Source organism: Scyliorhinus torazame, chromosome 7 (assembly GCF_047496885.1).
Source record: "Scyliorhinus torazame isolate Kashiwa2021f chromosome 7, sScyTor2.1, whole genome shotgun sequence".
Lineage (NCBI taxonomy): Eukaryota > Metazoa > Chordata > Chondrichthyes > Carcharhiniformes > Scyliorhinidae > Scyliorhinus > Scyliorhinus torazame.
In genome coordinates, this window is record NC_092713.1 from 211801759 (window position 1) to 211820619 (window position 18861).

General features: G+C 44.4%; 1 protein-coding gene and 1 long non-coding RNA gene across 3 annotated transcripts in view; one reads left to right on the plus strand and one right to left on the minus strand.

The window, feature by feature from the left end:
• LOC140427438 (hepatitis A virus cellular receptor 1 homolog) overlaps positions 1–18861 on the plus strand; it is a 124175-nt gene that overhangs the window by 20897 nt on the left and 84417 nt on the right. For both annotated transcript variants that reach the window (XM_072512965.1, XM_072512964.1), the window contains exons 2-3: positions 35–388; positions 17363–17419. In XM_072512965.1, coding sequence (XP_072369066.1) covers positions 35–388; positions 17363–17419 — 411 coding nt within the window. The remainder of the gene's footprint in view (positions 1–34; positions 389–17362; positions 17420–18861) is intronic.
• Positions 2359–7117, minus strand: LOC140426829 (uncharacterized). Its single transcript, XR_011948301.1, has 2 exons — positions 6314–7117; positions 2359–6211 (listed from the first exon to the last, which is right to left on the minus strand). It is a non-coding gene; the product is annotated as an uncharacterized lncRNA (long non-coding RNA).

Consider the following 18861-nt stretch of genomic DNA (forward strand, 5'->3'; position numbering starts at 1 on the left):
GGACACTGGATTTTTACTCTCTTTACTTGGAAAGTTTCAGGTCCAGTCACCTTTGTCAGAGGATCTGAAGTGCGAGGATTCCTGGGACAGTCGGTCACACTGCCGTGCAGCTACTCTGTCAGACTGAATGGTGAATCTGTGATGTGCTGGGGCAGGGGACGGTGCCCTGCATTCGCCTGTTCAGAGACACTGGTTACAACAAATGGGAAAACTGTAACTTCGAAAATCTCCCTAAAATACCACCTTGATGGTAAAATAGAGGAAGGGGATGTATCGCTCACCGTGGACAATCTGCGTGAAGAAGACAGTGGCTGGTATTGCTGCCGTGTCGAGATTCCCGGCATTTTTAATGATCAGAAAATGCATTTCAAGCTCCTGGTTTTGGAGGGTAAGTCAGCTCAATATTATCTATCAATTGTATTTCTGACAGCTAAACAGTTAATCTAAATGTATTGTTGATATCACTGTTAAATATCGACGGATATGGTATGCGTTTTGAAGCCGGGATTTTCCATACCCGCCCCTCTGTCAGTGGATTGATTGACAGTGGGTCAAATCTCCCGCCCGACCGAAGGTGAGATTTATCTGTAACATACACAGAAGACTCTGCTGATTTTCTACAGAAAATAGTTCCACTGATAGAACATGGGCAGGGGAGATATTTTACACAGGGACAGCTAGGGATTGGTGAAGCGAATCTCTGGGTGTACACTGCATTCCCCACTAAATGTGGAACGTGATTTAAATATATGGGACCAGCATTGATTCTGTAAACTGCAAGTAACAATGCATCACATATACCTAAAATTATGTGGTAGATGCATATTATGCTCTAATATTTACTTTCTTCCCATGTTAATATTTTCCGATGGGTGACTTCTGAATCCTCTGTAAAAATCAATGATTTCATTGATAATTCCATGTGAAGCTCTGATCTAGTTCCATACTGGCTTTGCTCAGAAAGCCAACAGGCGCTTGGTTTTATTTCCTTCCTGTTGAACATAGAACATAGAACATTACAGCGCAGTACAGGCTCTTCGGCCCGCGATGTTGCGCCGACCTGTGAAACCACCCTGAAGCCCATCTACACTATTCCCTTATCGTCCATATGTCTATCCAATGACCATTTGAATGCCCTTAGTGTTGGCGAGTCCACTACTGTTGCAGGCAGGGCATTCCACGCCCTTACTACTCTCTGAGTAAAGAAGCTACCTCTGACATCTGTCTTATATCTATCTCCCCTCAATTTAAAGCTATGTGCCCTCGTGCTAGACATCACCATCCGAGGAAGAAGGCTCTCACTGTCCACCGTATCCAATCCTCAGATCATCTTGTATGCCTCAATTAAGTCACCTCTTAACCTTCTTCTCTCTAACGAAAACAGCCTCAAGTCCCTCAGCCTTTCCTCATAAGATCTTCCCTCCATACCAGGCAACATTCTGGTATATCTCCTCTGCACCCTTTCCAATGCTTCCACATCCTTCCTATAATGCGGCAACCAGAATTGCACGCAATACTCCAAATGTGGCCGCACCAAAGTTTTGTACAGCTACAACATGAGCTCATGGCACCGAAACTCAATCCCTCTACCAATAAGAGCTAACACACTGTGCACCTTGTTAACAACCCTCTCAACCTGGGTGGCAACTTTCAGGGATGTACATGGACACCGAGATCTCTCTGCTCATCCACACTGCCAAGAATCTTACCATTAGCCCAGTACTCTGTCTTCCTGTTATTCCTTCCAAAATGAATCACCTCACACTTTTCTGCATTAAACTCCATTTGCCACCTCTCAGCCCAGCACTGCAGCTTATCTATGTCCCTCTGTAACTTGTAACATCCGTCTGCACTGTCTACAACTCCACCAACTTTAGTGTCATCTGCAAATTTACTCACCCATCCTTCTATGCCCTCCTCCAGGTCATTTATAAAAATGACAAACAGCAGTGGCCCCAAAACAGATCCTTGTGGTACACCACTGGTAACTGGACTCCAGTTGGATGTATTTTAACTGGTTTTGCTGGGTTTCCCGCCATTTATATTATTCAGTTTCTCTCTCTCAGTAGTTTGGCTTAATTTTTCTCAGTTGCTGTTGGAATTCCAGTTGTACTAAACACAGAGATGGAGATGGATATTCCTTTAGGGGTTCTGAACATGTGGAACATTTATATGATGGTGAAAACATGATGTGAGGGGTGAATCATTGCAGCTCCATGACTATGGTGACATTTTGTCAATTCTCCTGACTTAATAGACATCCTCAGATGAAGTTTGACATTGCACAGGATGCTGTTGATCTCCTATTTTCTTTCTCTGTCAGTCTGGCCTCAATAAAAGTTGAGACGGATTCGCACGTAAACAGAAGTTATTTATTTAGCTTGCAAGCTTAACCATCTTACAGAATGTAACAGGACGTCCTGCCTCTTACACTCCAGAAAACGACTGAACTAACAGACAAAGGAATCTCTGCAAAATCAGTTCAAATGGTATCAAGTTTCACATACTCGACGGACATAGGTCAGCCTAGGTCCCTCCTGACCTGTTTAATCCATTCTGATTGGCTCACTTCCAATCCCTTTCTCTGGCCCCTATCAATGCATCCTCACTCTTATAGACACACCTCTTCCTGCTTTTTCCATGCGGTCCCAAATTCCTTTGTCCCTAACTGCAAAAATCAAAGTGGCTTATTTCTACATTACATTAACTAGTATCTCTAAAGTAACTATTTTATATCACATTCGTCATTCCCTCCTTTTATCATTCCATGATAACCGAACTATCCAATCTATAGCTACGGTTCCTCATCTAAAAAGATTCGTCGCTGCATTTCCAATTCCTGTCTTAGCCCCCTTCATCTGCTTCACCCTCATGGATTTTAACAGTTAAATTTTTTTCTCGGTGATTGGGGCGGTGATCTGATCCAGTGCACCCAGCATTCTACCCATCACACATTTAAGGATGGCCAGGCCCACAAAGATGCAGCCGATAGCTACCACTAGATACATGGCCATATTTATCAACCAGTCCTTCCATCCTCCAAATCCCCAGTTACCCCAAGAGCCAGGATCCTGCATCCCGTCCAAGTGATCCCGTATGCGATCCATAAATTTAGTAATGTTAGCAGTCAAGTCCTGAATCCCCATAATACACTTGCCCTGTACTATGGCGCATACCCCACCCTCACGGGCCAGAAGATAGTCAAGAGCATACCGGTTCTGCATTGCAAACAACCGTAGCTGAGACAACTCCTTAGTTATTGCCCCGAGGGCTCCCAAGGTTTCATTTCCCAAAAGGGTAAGGCCGCAAATAAAATAATTCCGATCACTAACAGCCAAGGAACCCCCCACACCGCCCAGTGTCAATACGCTCAGAATGCCCCACCCGGCTGAGTGGCCCCGGTTGGGTGCAAGAACCTGAGGTTTTTTCCAGTTCTCGCAAAATTCAGCAGAGACTGCCCGGCGTGCTAACTGATTATGCAGGTTCCACGCCGAAGGGCAGGGGACTGTGGTAGGGACTAGAGTCCCTATAGCAATTCGGCGGGGAAATGGGGGTGACAAAACGTTGGTCACCGTACCATTAAATAAAAAGTAGTATCCTTGTTCCGTGTGGAGACTAGCATCACAATCAGTATATCGGTTGCGTAAGGACCTCCCAGTAGCCCAGTTTATCCAATTTTGAAATGCCCATTCGGGCCGCCCAGCAATGCGGAAAGCCCTATTCCCGACAGTGATATGAGAGACATTCGCCCAGCCACAAAGGAGCTGGAGGCCAGCGTTCAATGGAACGCAAGTGGTGCTATAACAAACGCATTGGCCAGACGCCTGGGTGATATGGCACCTCCTGTCCGTACAGGTGGGAAACAGACATGTTATATTTGTGTCCACCTCTACCAGCAAACAGCCATATCCTTCACTGCTGAAGCAATTCTCGTACGACCGGGAATCCCTATTGGGAGTGAAGTGGCTAGGTATGTACGCCCTCCACCGTCGCAGCCTATCGTACTGTGAATGGGAATTATCCCGAGGGAGGGGAAGGCAAATAGCCGGTGGTGCTGAATCCGGATCGTAAGGAAGAGTGACTTGCTCGGGCAATGGCTCGGAACGCTGACAATGAACCACCGTTTGGGGAGTGCCCCAAAGCGGTGAAACAGAAAATAACCTAGACACCGCTGCGGGGTTTGGGTATCAGACAACCCGTCCCTGGCCATACAGACGGTGGTAAATCTGGTAGAAGAGATTCATACTACCCGGGTTTTCCTCAGTTTGGCCTTTAATTAACTTACGTGCATCTCCCGGTAACCTACGTTCCAGCTGTACTTCCCTTCTCACACGCCCCGTCCTCTCTCTAGTCCCTTTCTCTTTCTCATGGTCTCTTCCTACACTCTTCTGACAGCTTGATGTTACCTTTATTGTACCACTTTTAACACATCCAAAATCAAATTTACATGTATTCCAAAAACAAGGCAATGTCCATATAATGTTCCCTTCCCATCGCCGGGACCGGTGCAGCTGCTTCATGACTCCCGCATTCTCCTTAACTTTGATGACCTTCCATGAGTCGATACCATGTCCTCGTATATGGGGGCAGTGAAGAACATCACCTGTGCATAGGTGATGTATCCTTGTAGATTGGTTGGGGCTACACAGATACATAATATTCCCCTTTTCCATGTCCATCGCCAATAACACGCCAAGCGAAGTGAGGCCAAATATCAGACAGACGATGCGTAGCCACTCCATCATGCTCCACACCTGTAAAATAGCACTTCTTTTCCCGTGACTGTGGCTGTAACCTTGACTGGCCATTCGGTCTCAAGTAATGGCCAGTATTTGTCCTCCAACTCCCTGTTTCGTCCAATTCTGTCATAGGCCAGGGTAACGTGATGCAGTGATAGTGGCTGTTCAATGTCTAACGTCCACCACTGGGGGGTGATAGAAATATAGCACTGTTGTCTCATCCTCCTCGTCGCTGATCCACCCACCCAAAGTCACTATATTGGAGCTCCTGCTGGTAAACTACCATTTCTGCCGCTTGTTGGGATCGCAGATCATCCTTTTTCATTACATACTCAGTCTTAACCTTTGTAACTGAGCCTCCTTCTTGGCCTACACCCTCCTTCCAGTAAAATCTGACTGCCCTTGCCATCTGGGAAGGGTCGTTCTCTGTCCAATTCATGTTATTACATTTCCCAGCAGTAACCACAGAAGGTGGTAGGCAATGCATTAACATAGCACAGTATTGAGGGGAATTCTGACCATTTTGATACAGCAAATCGCCTGACTGCCCCCGGTAGATTTCATTAAAACGCCCCAGACATTCCTATGGCTCACCAATCTTCCTAGGTTTTAGGTCTAAGATAACAGAAAGATTCATGGGCCCCTGAAATGTGCTATTCAACGCATTCAAGATCTGTGTCCTTCTTTTCTCTATTTGCTCTCTTTTTTTTTTTAAAACTTCAAAATGTTTGAAAATTCAAATTGAATTACTGCAACTTGCAAGCTTAGCTCCGATCTCAACTCAGAACTAAATTTACAATTTGCTTAACACAAACTTGTATAACATTTACAACTTAATTATTTCTTTATCTTAACAATTTTTTCTTTTAACAAGTTTTTTTTTCTGTTACATACATACTGTTATTAGCAAAATCAACTATCATAAGTATTAGCAAAATCAATTATCATCTTCAAATTGACACTTTTTAAAATGGTGTCCATTATCTTCTTTAAGTTTCTATTAATCTCCAGATAAAATGAGATAAACCTTATTTCAAGTAAGGAAAATTTAAGATTCTGGCAATTTCAATCAATTGCTTTCGAAAATAATAACTTTTATCAAAGAGGTGGAGAAACCCACTGGTTTCCTTTAATTAATTCAAAACGTAACTTTGCTGGTGTTCACTGACTCAAAGGAAAGGTATCCGATTACACTGCAGACTGTTATCTCAAGGCCTGAGTGAGAAGCACTGTCTGTTTTCAACTCCGCCTGCTGCTGTTAACCCTTTGAGAGACTTCTGCTTCAACCTCACAATCTCAACTAGACCTCGGAACTTTACAGTCCAAGGAGACAATTTTAGCTTAATCAACTATATATTTAAAACACTCACACATAGAGTTGAACCATCTTCAGATTTAAAAACAGTTATACTGGACTGAACCCCCATTTATTTAAGTCACATCAGCCTCTGAACCCCGATAATAGACTGAACCTTTATTATTTAAAGTCACATCAGCCTCTGAACCCCGATAATAGACTGAACCTTTATTATTTAAAGTCACATCAGCCTCTGAACCCCGATAATAGACTGAACCTTTATTATTTAAAGTCACATCAGCCTCTGAACCCCAATAATAGACTGAACCTTTATTATTTAAAGTCACATCAGCCCAAAACCCTAACCCAAGCCGAAACAACAATATGAAATCCCATCAATTAAAGTGCTAATCCCCAGACTGACCTGTGATTTCGTCGAGGCGGTCTTTCTGTGCCAACCGCGAGTGACCAGACTAATCAGACGATAAGAAGAGGGGAACAATCAATGCTGGTCGTTTTCCATTTCTACATTGAGGGCCCTTTGTTCCCGTCCTCCTGTTCATAATCAGTCTAATTCTGATTTCGCAGTTGGAACAGGATCGCCCAGAGAAATCCCGGTTTTCGGCACCAAATGTTGATCTCCTATTTTCTTTCTCTGTCAGTCTGGCCTCAATAAAAGTTGAGACGGATTCACACGTAAACAGAAGTTATTTATTTAGCTTGCAAGCTTAACCATCTTACAGAATGTAACAGGACGTCCTGCCTCTTACACTCCAGAAAACGACTGAACTAACAGACAAAGGAATCTCTGCAAAATCAGTTCAAATGGTATCAAGTTTCACATACTCGACGGACATAGGTCAGCCTAGGTCCCTCCTGACCTGTTTAATCCATTCTGATTGGCTCACTTCCAATCCCTTTCTCTGGCCCCTATCAATGCATCCTCACTCTTATAGACACACCTCTTCCTGCTTTTTCCATGCGGTCCCAAATTCCTTTGTCCCTAACTGCAAAAATCAAAGTGGCTTATTTCTACATTACATTAACTAGTATCTCTAAAGTAACTATTTTATATCACATTCGTCAATGCGAGACGACACTGTCTCTGCTTCCCATGTTGGGCTGTAACAGAATTATGGAGAGTCATGCCACCCAAAATCTCTTGGTCTCTTCTACACAAGTGAGGTTAAGTCGCACTTATGTTGCAATCTTAATATTACCACGTGTTTCCCTGTCACTTTCTTGTGCTCATGTTGATGAAAACATAGAGTCAAATTCACTCAGTACCAGCACGGTAGCACAGTGGCTAGCACTGTGGCTTCACAGCGCCAGGGTCCCAGGTTCGATTCCCCGCTGGGTCACTGTCTGTGCGAAGTCTGCACATCCTCCCCGTGTCTGCGTGGGTTTCCTCCGGGTGCTCCGGTTTCCTCCCACAGTCCAAAGATGTGCAGGTTAGGTGGATTGGCCATGATAAATTGTCCTTAGTGTCCAAAATGGCCCTTAGTGTTGGGTGGAGTTACTGGGTTATGGGGATGGGGTGGAGGTGTTGACCTTGGGTAGGGTGCTCTTTCCAAGAGCCGGTGCAGACTCGATGGGCCGAATGGCCTCCTTCTGCACTGTAAATTCTATGATAATCTATGATAATCTATGAATTCAGAAACCCTGGCGCCGGGCCACCGATTCTCCGGTGACCGGTTGGGGGCCGCTGAACACGGCCCCCCTGGTGATTCACCGTGCTCGACGGGCCTAGTGCCCGCCGAGTCCCACCGGCACGTTTGCGTGTGGTCCTACCCGACGTGACCTCGGAGTTCTGGCTCCGGGGGCCGTCATGGTGGGGGGGGGAGGGGGATCCGACTCCAGGGGGGGCCTCCACGGTGGCCAGGCCCGCGATCGGGGGCTACCGATCGGCGGGCGGGCTAATTCCGGTGAGGGAGGCGGGGGGGGGGGCCTTTGTTCCCCTGCGCCGGGCCCCTGTAGGGCTCCACCATGTTGCGTGGGTGCCGGCGCCGAGGCGGCAACACACGTGCATCCCTTGCAGGGCTTTCTACGTGCTGGCTCAAAAAGCTCTCCTGGATGCACTTTTAAGAATTCTGTCCCCCCGTTTCACACTTTGCCTATCCCAATCAATATTGGGGAAGTTGAAGTCCCTTACTATTTGTCTACATATCTGCTCTTCTCTCTCTCTCTGACTCCCAGCAACATGATTGCCCCCTTTGTGTTTTAGGTTCCACCCATTTGGCCTCAATTGAAGATCCTACTACAGTATAATCCCTCTGATGCACGATCAATAACCCCCAAAGCGAGATTGTAGGACAATTGAAGGCTTTATTGAACTAGATGTTTCCCCCAGCAGCGCAGGTGCAGAATGCAGCAGCTAGAGAAACACAGACTCTTATACTCCGCCTTACTAGGTGGAACCAGCAGGCAGGGTTCACCAATGATCTTACAGCATCAGGTACCTCCAACCTAGGTACTGTAATACCCCTAATACTGACTACCACATTCACCACCCTGTTAAAAAAAGAGTCCGGTGGAGGTGGTGGTCTCGCATTATACAGTGGTTATGGTAGTACCCGTCGGTGGTACAGTGTTTTAGCTTTTTACATGTCTCACAAATTATTTACAGGTATTTATTTACAGGTACATTTCATAATGAAGCTATTAGTTGATTGGGGGCCCTGGTCGTCCTCTGTGACCGTCACAGTCTTGGCGGTGATGCAGGCGCCGGCTCGGGCATCCGTGACTCCAGGAGCATGGCGTCTTCAGCTTCATCACCCCTGGAAGGACCGATCCCCCTGGGAAGGGGGCTGCCATGGGGTGCGCAGGTGGGAGGGTGGGTAGGGTTGGTGAGGGGGGTGTGGGCGGGGATCCAGTGGGCGCCAGGTCCCGGAGGGGGACCGTATCCTGCTGGATTTACTGGATTTACTGGGCGAATGTAGTGTCCTTTCAACAGGGTCATCGCGGCCTCGAAACCGTCCGCATCCTCGATGAGCGTGTAGATTTCTGGGCTCACCCTTGAGTGGAGAATTTGCAGTTTCTGGTCCTCTGTGGGTGTAGTTGTGGCCGTCCTGATGTATCCATTGAAACACGCCAGCCAGTGTTTAAACGTCACCGCTGAGTTTGCCGCGTGGGGGCTAAGTTGCAGAAACTCCGGCTTGATGCGGAGGTCCATTCTCCAAATCTAGTTCAATAAATTGATGTACGATCAATAACTCCCGAAGCGAGATTGTAGGACAGTTGAAGGCTTTATTGAACTAGATGTTTCCCCCAGCAGCGCAGGTACAGAATGCAGCAGCTAGACAAACACAGACTCTTATACTCCGCCTTACTGGGCGGAACCAGCTGGCAGATTTCACCAATGACCTTACTGTATCAGGTACCTCCAACACCAATGATCTTACAGCATCAGGTACCTCCAAGCTAGGTACCGTAATACCCCTAATACCGACAACCACACTCTCCTCACTGTAATAATCGACTCCTTGCTCAAGATTACAACACCATCTCCTCTTTTATTCTCCCCCTCCCATCCCCACCTCCTGTTTCATCTGAAGATTGTTGACCCAGAATATTAATTTAGTTAATGACAATGGAGGGGTGGAACATTTTAGTTTATTTGGTTTCATACCAAATAGTTGAGAACTGGAACATTCTTGATATAGTTGGTTGGTACCCTCTACCTTGACCTTGTGACTCGGGCTTTTAAAACTTCTTCTATAGAATATGAATGTTGCTGGAAAGGCCAGCATTTGTTGCCCATCCCTAATTGCCCCAGAGAAGGTGGTAGTGAAGTCCTTGTGGTGTAGACACATCCACAGTGCTGATCAGAAGGGAGTTCAGAATTTAATGAGGTCAGGAGCTCAGTGGTCCTGGCGGAAACAAAACTGACGGCCAGTGAGCAATTTATGGCTGATTAAGTGCTGCTTCCATCACTTTGCTGATGATCGAGAGTAAACTGATGGTGCGGTAATTGGCTGGAATGGATTGGTCCTGCTTTCCATGAATAGGACTGAACTGCAGGGGACAAGTCTCGCTTAATAAATTGTAGCGCACAATGACTTATGAGAGAGACGAGTAGTGATGAAGTCGATGAGGCTTTATTAAGCGAGACTTGTCCCCCGCAGTTCAGCAACAGAATGAAGTGGCGGGGAGAAGCTCAGGTTCTTATACTCCACCTTCAGGGTGGAGCCAGGAGTCAACAGCCAACCAGGACCCGGGATCTGTCAGCCAATAGCATCACGGCTTCACAGTCCCACATGACCCCTAATACATACCACCACAAGGACACACCTAGGAAATTTTCCACATTGTAGTATTGCAGCTTTACAGGAACAGCTTGGCTAGGGGTGCGGCATGTTTTGGAGTGCAAGTCTTTAATCCTGCAGCCAAGATGTTGTCAGATTCCATAGCCTTTGCAGCATCCAATGCCTTTAACATAATATCATGCATAGTTAATTGAATTGGCTAGAGTCTGGCATCTGTGATGGTGTGACCTCAGCCAGAGGCCAAAATGGATAATCCACTTGACACTTCTGGCCGAAGATGGCGGGAAATGCTTCAACTTGGTTTTTGCACTAACATGCTGGCCTCCCTGACCATTGAGGACGAGGATATTTTGGAGCTATCTTCTCTAGTTAGTTGTTTAATTGTCCTCCACTGTGCACAACTGTAATGGCAGGACTGCAGAGCTCTGATCTGAGCTGTTGACCGTGGGAGTACTTCCCTCTGTTTATTGTGTTCTGCTTCTGCTGTTTAGCCAGGGGCAATCTATTACATACTGACAGGATGAAAGTGTACATTTTCTGCAGCTAGAAATGATCGGTAGTAAATTACTTTAAGGGAAGTCCCAATCCAGTTTCTAGTGCACAGCTGAAACCTATCTACCCATTAGCACAATTTAGCAATGAATGACAAACTGTATTCTGTCTTACTATGCATAAATTCCACAATTTCCCATCTACCGAAAATGCACCTGGCAAAAAAATTCAAAACTGAAGATGTGTGAAAACAAAGAACAGCATTTGCTCCATGGTTTTGAGATTTATTGTATTCTTCATTTTGAATATTATATCCAAACAAAATTCAGTTCAGAGGCAAGCATCTTACATTAAAAGAAGGAATAAGGGTAAAGAAGTTGATTTATCTTACTCTTTCACGACTAATTGGAGTATCAATTGCAATGACTTGCAGATTGATGCAATCTGTAGGCTGGATGACATAATATGTGGCTTAATACATAGAACATAGAGCATACAGTGCAGAAGGAGGCCATTCGGCCCATCGAGTCTGTATCGACCCACTTAAGCCCATCTAGCCTTTTTTGGGCACTCAGGGCAATTTAGCATGGCCAATCCACCTAACCTGCACGTCTTTGGACTGTGGGAGGAAACCGGAGCATCCAGAGGAAACCCACGCAGACACGGGGAGAACGTGCAGACTCCGCACAGACAGTGGCCCAGCGGGGAATCGAACCTGGGACCCTGGCGCTGTGAAGCCACAGTGCTAGCCACTGTGCTACCGTGCTGGTACTGAGTGAATTTGACTCTATGTTTTCATCAACATGAGCACAAGAAAGTGACACACTTTGTTCTATTACAGGGAACAGCACAATGACTCTTTCACCCTATGGTGTGTCCCCTACCCTGGGTTGGGTCGCGGGATGTTGAAAACGGTTCCCCAAAAATGATCCCCAGCGTGTGTCACTGTTTAGATCCGCCCCCACACACACGGTTGAATATCTAAAGTTGCAATGCATGTTTCCCCACTCCCCGGGTCCTAACCGATAAAATACTGCACTAACCAAATATTTCCTGAACGCCGTCACCACTGGCACAACTCCTCCAATTGAAGAAAGAGCTACATTCGGCCCAACACGCTGCCTCCTTCCTCATACCCTGTTGTGAAAGCAGAAAACAACGAATTGATGAATTGATGTCTCCGCTGTTCTATTGCTTATCCCTACCCCACCAAGACACACAGTGCCTAAATCTGCAGAATTTAAACTCGCCTAGGAAGGCTCTGTGTTTTGTTAATTATTTTCTCTCTCTCTTCATAACTGTGAGTAGACAAACAACATGGAAACACGTTTTACTGGTTTGTAAATAAACTTGGGCTAGCTCCTCTTTCTTTTCCCTCTGTCGTTGAGGGATCCTCCTGGTTTGGGGCCATTCGATTTCAATGCAGCTCCTCCCCGGGCCACTTAGTAACAACTCCAAGTGAATTTCCAATGTTTCCAACCAGTCTGCATTCATTCCCATTTCTGATTGAAACATAACACTGCAGAGCAACATTCTAATTGAACATGCACAGCCATTCCCATCTATTTGTGAATGCAGATCATATTAAATATCTTCATTTCAGTGCATACTGTACCAGTATTTAGAAGATCGACATTTTTTCAAAATACCATGTTACATAATTGTGGGTCACGAGGGCCGGCCATTAGGTACTAGTGGGTCACCAGATAAAAAGTTTGAAAAAAACCTAGACCATGCAAGTAATTTTTTTAAATCTCTAATACAAAAATAATTTCTATTAATTTGCATAGATTGTGATCAATCTGATTTTAGATAGATAAATGAGGCTTTCAAGATACGGTTTATAATCTGAAGAGTAGTCCTGACTTTAAATTAGGTCAAATGGGGCCGCTTGTGGTTAGCTGGTGGAAATGTCAGTGTTATTTGCTAAGTGGACATCTCTCTATTTCTAACAGCCCAGTGAACTATCTTTTGGAAAAGTAAACAGCTTCCTTTGTTGCTAAGACAGTCAGTAGCAGATTCTGTCCATTTAAAGTTGGCATTTGGAGCTTTGATCCTGCAAACTGCAATCTATCTCCTGAACTGTGGGTGCTGCTTAGCTAAACGAGAATGCTTTTGGAGTTGGGTGAAAACAGGGAGTTCAAGGGGTAAATTGTAAAGGGTAGGTAGTAATTCAACTGCATTTCAGGGCTAATTTCAAGATGAATTAGTACAGTCACTAAAAACTGCTCTTTTGATTGGGTGTAGTTTAGTTGCGTTTCTGAAACAGGAGTCGGCCGAGTCACTCACAACTGAAGCTGGTTAACTGAACAACTAGCTTTATCCAGTTTCAAAAGCATTGCTTTTGGGGCCCATAAAAAGGAGGCAGCCTCCGTGCTGCACTGAGTGCTGCTTGGCTAAACAAGAGTGCTCTTGAAGTTGGGTGAAAACAGGGCAAAGGTGAAACTGAAAAGATTGACTGCAGAGCTCAGTCTCAGTCCGGGTAGGAGGGGAGTGCAGCTGAGCTTTCTAAACACCACGAAGGAGCGAGAGAACTGATTTGGTGAGTATTGGGTAAGATTGAGCAATTGTAACTAGATGTTTTCTTGTAGTTGGTAAGATTACAATTGGGAGCAGACCTGTGAGGAAGCAGCAGGGCAGGGTGGAGCAGTGCAATGCAGAACAAAAACAGCAAGGTGAACCAGCAGCAGAGCTCAAAGTGATATCACTAGTCAGGAAGTGACGTGTAGCAGCTGATTGATGAGGAACTATCAGGTGGGTAATTCTTCCCATGTCTCTTTCAGGTACTATAGTTTTGGAATAGCTAGTGTTTAAAGTAGAGGAAGGTCCCGCACAACCAGTACTCCAAATTTAAGGGAGAAACTAGCAGCTCAGTTCAAGGGTATGACAGGAGAACTTATGTTGGAAACCAAACTTTGATTTATGAACTAATTCATAATCATCTGCCATTTCTGCTGCTAACCTCACAGTTTTAAACCTCTGCTCTTCCACATGAGTTCTCACTACATCAGGAATTGAATTTTTAAACTCCTCCAAAAGTATAATTTCTCTGAGAGCTTCATACGTTTGGTCTATTTTCAAAGCCCTTATCCACCTATCAAAATTACTCTGTTTGATCCTTTCAAACTCCATGTATGTTTGACCAGGTTCTTTCCTTAAATTTCTAAACCTTTGTCTGTAGGCTTCAGGCACTAGTTCATATGCACCTACGATGGATTTTTTCACCTCATACATCCCAGATACCTCCTCTGATAGTGATGCAAACACTTCACTAGCCATACCTACCAGCTATGTTTGAATCAGTAATACCCACATGTCTGTGGCCATTTCATTTGTTTAGCTACCTTCTCAAATGAAATGAAAGAAGCTTCTACCTCCTTCTCATCAAACCTTGGCAATTCTTGGACATATTTAAATAGATCCCCACCAAGCCTTCGACTATGACGCTCCTTCACTTTATCCTCATCACTATCCTCAAACTGTACGTTTCCCTTTACATCCGCCAATTTTAACTGACTATCATATTCCATGGTCATTTTCTGAAGTTCAAACTCTCTCTCTTTTTCCCTTTCCTCTCTCTCTTTTTCTTTTTCCTCTCTATCACTTTCTCTCTCCTTTTCTTTTCCCTGTCTCTCTCTTTTTCTTTTCTCCTGATCTAGACCTCCCTTTCTCTTTCTTTTTGTTCTGCTACAGCTATTCTTTCTTTTCTCCTCATTTCGTATTCAAGCTGTTTTAATTATTTTTCATGTTCAAGTTGTTTAATCTGTAACTGAATTTTTGCCATTTCTAATGAGTCAGACTGTATCTCAGGCAATTTTAAATGCTGAGCTACTGCCGAAAGTACCTCTTCTTTTCATATGCTGTCAGGTAATGTTAACTGCAATGTTTTTGCCAAATCTAAAAGCCTTTTTTTAGTCTTTGTGTGTAAGGTACTGCGTGTGACCTTCTCCACCCCCAAAATCTTCCAAACCTCTGAAAGAGCCACTGTCCACAACACACTCACTACTTAAACTGGAATACCACACCTGAAAAGCAAACACAAATATGCTCACCCTTCACTGTCTTTAAGTTCATTAAGCCAACCCAATCACGAAAGATAGACTTTTATCCCGGACGAGCCCCAATTTTTTATGGGCCAGGGTTTAGAGAACACCAAAGTATATCATGGGGTTCACCTGACCCACAACTTTTAATAGATTTTGGTTATGGGGAGCACAAGGGCCCACTTTACAGGTGTGATGCAACAGCGATCTAAAGTATTTTTAAACAAAACAATGTTTATTCTATGAATCCAGTTAACATTTTATAAACACACAGTAAACATCTTATCAACTACCAAAACTGATACCCCCCTCAAAGATACAGTCCTCTATAGGTAACCCTTAGTAACTTTCCGAACAACATCCATAAGTCAACAACCCTTTTTAACAAAGACAGTAGGTTTGCATTCCTTACAGAAACAGATATTACTTTGAAATCATCAAATGATCTGGAGACATTCTTTAGCAGGCAGAGAGAGAGACCAAAATACACCTCCATGGTTTGAATGCAGCTCCCCAACCAAAAACGAAACTAAAACTCAGAGCCAGAAAAACAGCTTCCAGCTCAAAACAAATGTAAAAAGCAGAGCCAGAGCCCAGCTCCACCCACACAATGACATCACTGCGGCCACTTGAGAAAACAAACATTTCTTAAAGTGACATTCCCATGACACTTTCCGTAACCACTCTCTCTCTCTCAGCCTGCTAACAGCCACGGCGCATGTTTCACAATTTTTAAAAGCACAAGTGAACTTCGTTGTCGGGAATTCGGCCCATTAGAGGCCGAGAATCGCGGAGGCCCCGGAGAAGACTGGGTCGGGCCCACTAATGATGTGCCTTTGGTGTTTACTGTACCTGCGTTCTGGAACGCATTGACACCGCTGTCGAGGTGACGGAGAATTGCGATTTGGCGTGCAATCGACGCCTGCCGCGAATTCGGCTCGGAACCGATTCTCCGCCCAATCACGTTTCCCGATTCCGCCGTCAGCCTACGGAGAATATCGCCCTTGATCTCAGGAACGGAGAATCTAGTCGTGCAGCTTTGTATGTCTGTGTGGTACCAGTGTTTCATTTGCTTCAACACCGCTGGGGCAGGGAAGAGGAAGTAGGGCAGTGTTCTCATTCCATATTGTAATTTACCAGGGCAATGTTCTCACTCTCCTGATTACAATTTAAGGGGAAGTGTTCTTATTCTCCTGGGGCAGTGTTATGTCTCCTGATTATAATTTACGGGGTAGTGTTCTCACTCTCCTGACTGTAATTTACGGGGTAGTGTTCTCACTCTCCTGACTGTAATTTACGGGGTAGTATTCTCATTCTCTTGACTGTAATTTACAGGGTAGTGTTCTCATTCTCCTGAATGCAATTTAAGGAGCAGTGTTCTCACTCTCCTGGGGCAGTGTTCGCACTCCTGATTGTAATTACAGGATGGTATTCACACTGTCCTGTTTGTTGTGGAAAGTCAGTGGCTTTGAGAGGTTCTATATATTTCAATAATTGCACTTTGACCTCAATTTTTAATTTAATTACATACAGAATATTTTTGTTGGTTACGAATGCTCTATTTATGAAATGCAAGTGTAATTTCTCAACTGTATTCCAGTTCTATGCAAAAAGACGAGTGTTGATCAAGAGAAGGAGAGTGAGGAGGCAACAGATGCATTCCCTTACCAGCTGAATTGTCCATGATTCTCTCATTTGATTACTGTTCTACTTAAGGCAACCCCAAATCTCCATTCTGTAACAGTCTCGCAGTTTATCATCCTTGTGTTATGGGCCATATGGTGTCACCTTAGCCACAATGCTAAAATCAAAGCCATCACAAAACAACTGATCCAAACAAACTTTATCCAACAGATCATTCAACATTCCAGGGCATCACTCTGGGCTGAGTGAGAGGCAATTGCAAAGGGGCTGGCAGAGTGGCAGTGGGGGAAAGATGAATGCCTTTATCCTGAGGGCAGCTAAGTTCCTGGTCCACGGAGCCACTGCCACTGTCCCAGGGTGACTCCTGAGCAATCGTAGTAATTTGATGGGGCGCAGACTGCTGAACTGCACTGACATGCATGCTGAAAACTACCCCGCACACACAGGGAAATTAGCTACATTTTGAGATGTGCTCGTTTGCTTATCCCAATGAATATGACAATTAAAATTCCTCATTATAACCACTCTGCCTTTGCTACATGCTTGCCTAATACAAGCTATCACTTCACAGTCACAATTGAGGGTCTCCATAAAACTCCTGCTGTGGTCCTTCAATTCTTTTCAATTTTGTAACTCTGCCATAAAATCTCCACTGGTTTACCTCTTATTATATCCAATCTTATAATTGGAGTGATTTTATCCTTGAATATTAAGGCTACTAGAGTCCCTTCACCTTTTCCTCTATCTTTCCAGGAGACCCTATCATCTGCCATGTTTAGTTGCTTAGCATCATATTTTAGTCAAATATGAATAATTGTGGTCGAACTGTAGCTTAAAGTTGTTGCTGAAATGATTCCCAATAATATTTTTTATCTATCACAGGTTCTTCCCCAGTAACAATTCCTCCATTTGCTGATGTGACCCATACTCCCGGCCACGGTAAGCATAATAACTTCAGTGAGATCAAATACATTGGGGGAATTTTGCACCCGCATTCTCTGAGAATGCAAATGACAACGTGGGTGCAAAATAATAATAACAATCTTTATTAGTGTCACAAGTAGGCTTGCATTAACACTGCAATGAAGTGACTGCGAAAACCCCCTAGTCGCCACACTACGGTGCTTCTTGAGGGAGAATTCAGGATGTCCAATTCACCTAACAAGCACGTCTTTTGGGACCTCTGGGAGGAAACCGGAACACCCGGAGGAAACCCACACAGACACAGGGAGAATGTGCAGACTCTGCTCAGACAGTGACTCAAGCAGAGAATCGAATCCAAGTCCCTGGCGCTGTGAAGCAACAGTGCTACCCACTGTCCACCGTGCGGCCCGTTTATCAGGAGAATCAGAAAACAAGATGGTGGCATGGATGTGAATAAATTCTAAATGGCAACCCCGCCATATGGTCCTTCTACATTAGAATTCCCCCTCACCGACATGATGTCACCTCAGTGAAGTTTACAACTGCTTTTTAAAAATGTGAAGCAGTTGTAGTGATCTCTGTATGTGCATGTACATAATGGGTTAATGTGTAATCAGTAGCACCACATGATCACTAGAGGGCCGGATCAACTGGGGTATAAAAAGCAACCACATTGTGTCTCTCCCTCTCTCGGGGGTGCACTGTGACCAGGGCAGTATCAGATTAGTTCAGATGGCTAGTGGAGTTATGTACAGTACTGTAGTTAGATCTTGTTAACCTTTTCACTACAATCAAAGTTAAAGTAAAGAACTCATGCAATTATTGTTATAGTCACTCAATAAACCTTTTGTTACTACTGTACGAGATTCAGAAGACCTCATCACTAACCAAGCATTGAGTAGCACATGTTACCTACCACATAGGTAACAAAACATGGTACCAGGCGTGTTGGCTTTAACAGAGTTAGTTAGATTAGGTTAGACAAGAAGAGAAGAAAATTCAGACCGGATATTTGACTGTGGAAGACTTCGCAGCAGATGGATCCTCGACAACTAAACGATTCGATGGACCACATTCAAGTATCAATGCAACTGAAAACTGACGGTAACTTAAGTAATAACTGGAAAATGTTTATACAAAAGTTCCAAGTATATGGCAGCTAATAATTTAAACACGATCTCTGAAGAAAGGAAAATAGCAATACTACTCGGAAGAGCAGGACATGAAGCTATAGAGATCTAGAACTCCTTTGATTTCTTGGAAGGTGAAGACAAAACTAAATTTAAAGTGATTATCGCAAAATTTGAAGAACACTGTAAAAGTCAGTCTGGTGAGATGCCGGAAAGATTTATCTTTTAGCATAGATGCCAGAGAAACGGGGAGCCCTTCACTGATTTTATTACAGACCTCCAGGTACTAGCACAAGGCTGTAATTATGCTGATTTCAGAGATGCTAT